The sequence below is a fragment of the Grammomys surdaster genome, unplaced genomic scaffold, assembly GCF_004785775.1.
Source record: "Grammomys surdaster isolate TR1022 unplaced genomic scaffold, NIH_TR_1.0 1166, whole genome shotgun sequence".
NCBI lineage: Eukaryota > Metazoa > Chordata > Mammalia > Rodentia > Muridae > Grammomys > Grammomys surdaster.
Window position 1 is genome coordinate 2673310 of NW_021605585.1, and position 1962 is coordinate 2675271.

At 46.8% G+C, this 1962-nt stretch overlaps 1 protein-coding gene across 1 annotated transcript; it reads left to right on the plus strand.

Annotated features, from left to right (window-relative positions):
- The first annotated feature begins 221 nt into the window (after positions 1-221).
- Sst (somatostatin) lies at positions 222-1557 on the plus strand. The gene is made up of 2 exons (XM_028783877.1): positions 222-511; positions 1196-1557. Exons 1-2 carry the CDS (start codon positions 374-376, stop codon positions 1406-1408), a joined length of 351 nt encoding a protein of 116 aa, XP_028639710.1. The 5' UTR covers positions 222-373; the 3' UTR covers positions 1409-1557.
- Positions 1558-1962: the final 405 nt, after the last annotated feature.

The following is a 1962-nucleotide window of genomic DNA, read 5'->3' on the forward strand; positions in this document are numbered from 1 at the left end:
GTGGCTGAAATATGGGAGATGTATGTCAGCACTGAGTAAAGGTGAGATTGTTTGGTCTGTGTGGTGTGGAGAATTTCATGTGCCTGTGTGGGTGCAGGCTTTCTTTTTCTTTAAAAAAAAAAAACACTTTAGATCGTGTCGCCTCCCCTCACTTCTGTGATTGATTTTGCGAGGCTAATGGTGCGTAAAAGCACTGGTGAGATCTGGGGGCGCCTCCTCGACTGACGTCAGAGAGAGAGTTTAAAAAGGGGAGACTGTGGAGAGCTCTGTAGCGGCTGAAGGAGACGCTACCGAAGCTGTCGTCGCTGCTGCCTGCGGACCTGCTTCTAGACTGACCCACCGCTCTCCAGCTCAGCTGCTTGAGACAGGGGAGATGCTGTCCTGCCGTCTCCAGTGCGCGCTGGCCGCGCTCTGCATCGTCCTGGCTTTGGGCGGTGTCACTGGCGCACCCTCGGACCCCAGACTTCGTCAGTTTCTGCAGAAGTCTCTGGCGGCTGCCACCGGAAAACAGGTAAGGAAATGGCTGGGAGTGTCCCCCTTGCGAATTCCTCAGCCTTCCCCTTAGTCCTGCTGCAACCCCTGCGACAGGTGTTTAGCAGGCGCTTCTCAGAGTTGCTCACCCCTTGAGCTCTCAGGGAAACTTTTCAAGTTAGGGTCCCCTCTTACTCTTTCCAGAACTGATCAGCTCAGGTGGTCACTTTGCAGGTAAGATCCTCCCTAGCTTTCAAGAAAATTCAGAAAGCGGGTAAAAGAGCCCGGAGGGGCTCTATCCCTGGTGCTGGCACGAGGGTTGCTGACCTAGGTGCTGAAACACAATGTTATTTCACAAAATGAGGCTGCGGTAAGGGGCTCTTCAGTCCGTGGGGAGGTTTGCCTTTACCTTTCAGAAAAATCCAGGAAGAACTCAACTCCACTTCGTATTTCATCAGAGGAAAATTGAGCTGCGAAAACTATTGGTATTTTATATATTTATAAAACGACTTCTTATATGGATGATTTCTCTGTGTTTTAAGACAGAGCATTTTCTGAAAGACTTGGGTTTGGGGAAGCTTTTCCCCCCCTTGCGTAATCTAGTGAATACAGCAACCACCCATATTACTGTGAAAACTGGATTTTGAATGATTAAATCTTATTTTCAAACACATTTTCCCTTTTCTTCCATTCTTCCTTTTGCTCTTCTCCCTGCCCGATCCAGGAACTGGCCAAGTACTTCTTGGCAGAGCTGCTGTCCGAGCCCAACCAGACAGAGAATGATGCCCTGGAGCCCGAGGATTTGCCCCAGGCAGCTGAACAGGACGAGATGAGGCTGGAGCTGCAGAGGTCTGCCAACTCGAACCCAGCAATGGCACCCCGGGAACGCAAAGCTGGCTGCAAGAACTTCTTCTGGAAGACATTCACATCCTGCTAGCTTTACTATTGTTGTGTCAGCCAGACCCCCGATCCTCTCCCCCAAACCCCATATCTCTTCCTTAATTCCCAGACCCCAATCCTCAACTAGACCCTGAGTTAGAAACTGAAGACTGTAAATACAAAATAAAATTATGGTGAAATTATGAAGAATAAGTGTTTGATTTCTTATTGAGTTAATTGTTTTGCTCAGAAATACATGGGGAGCATGGGTTGTGGTTTCTGTAAACATATTTTAGGTGTACATGCTAACACTCACAAACGTGGATTTAAAATTCCCTGTGGTGATAAAGGATAGACTTCAAATGATTGTTGATTTAAAACTTAAGTAACTCCAAACGTCTATAAATCGAAGCGCGTATCCAAATGATGGCTGTTGGGAGCAGCTGCCATAAAGATCATTTACATGTTAAAGACATTTGGGAATAGCTGTTGGATTAAAATGTGCCTTAGAACTTATGAGCAGGCAGGCTGAAGTGTCCAACTGTGTACTGTGCTGATTCACAAAACATATAACATTTAAATTTGAAAGCAAATGATTAAAACGTGGGGAAG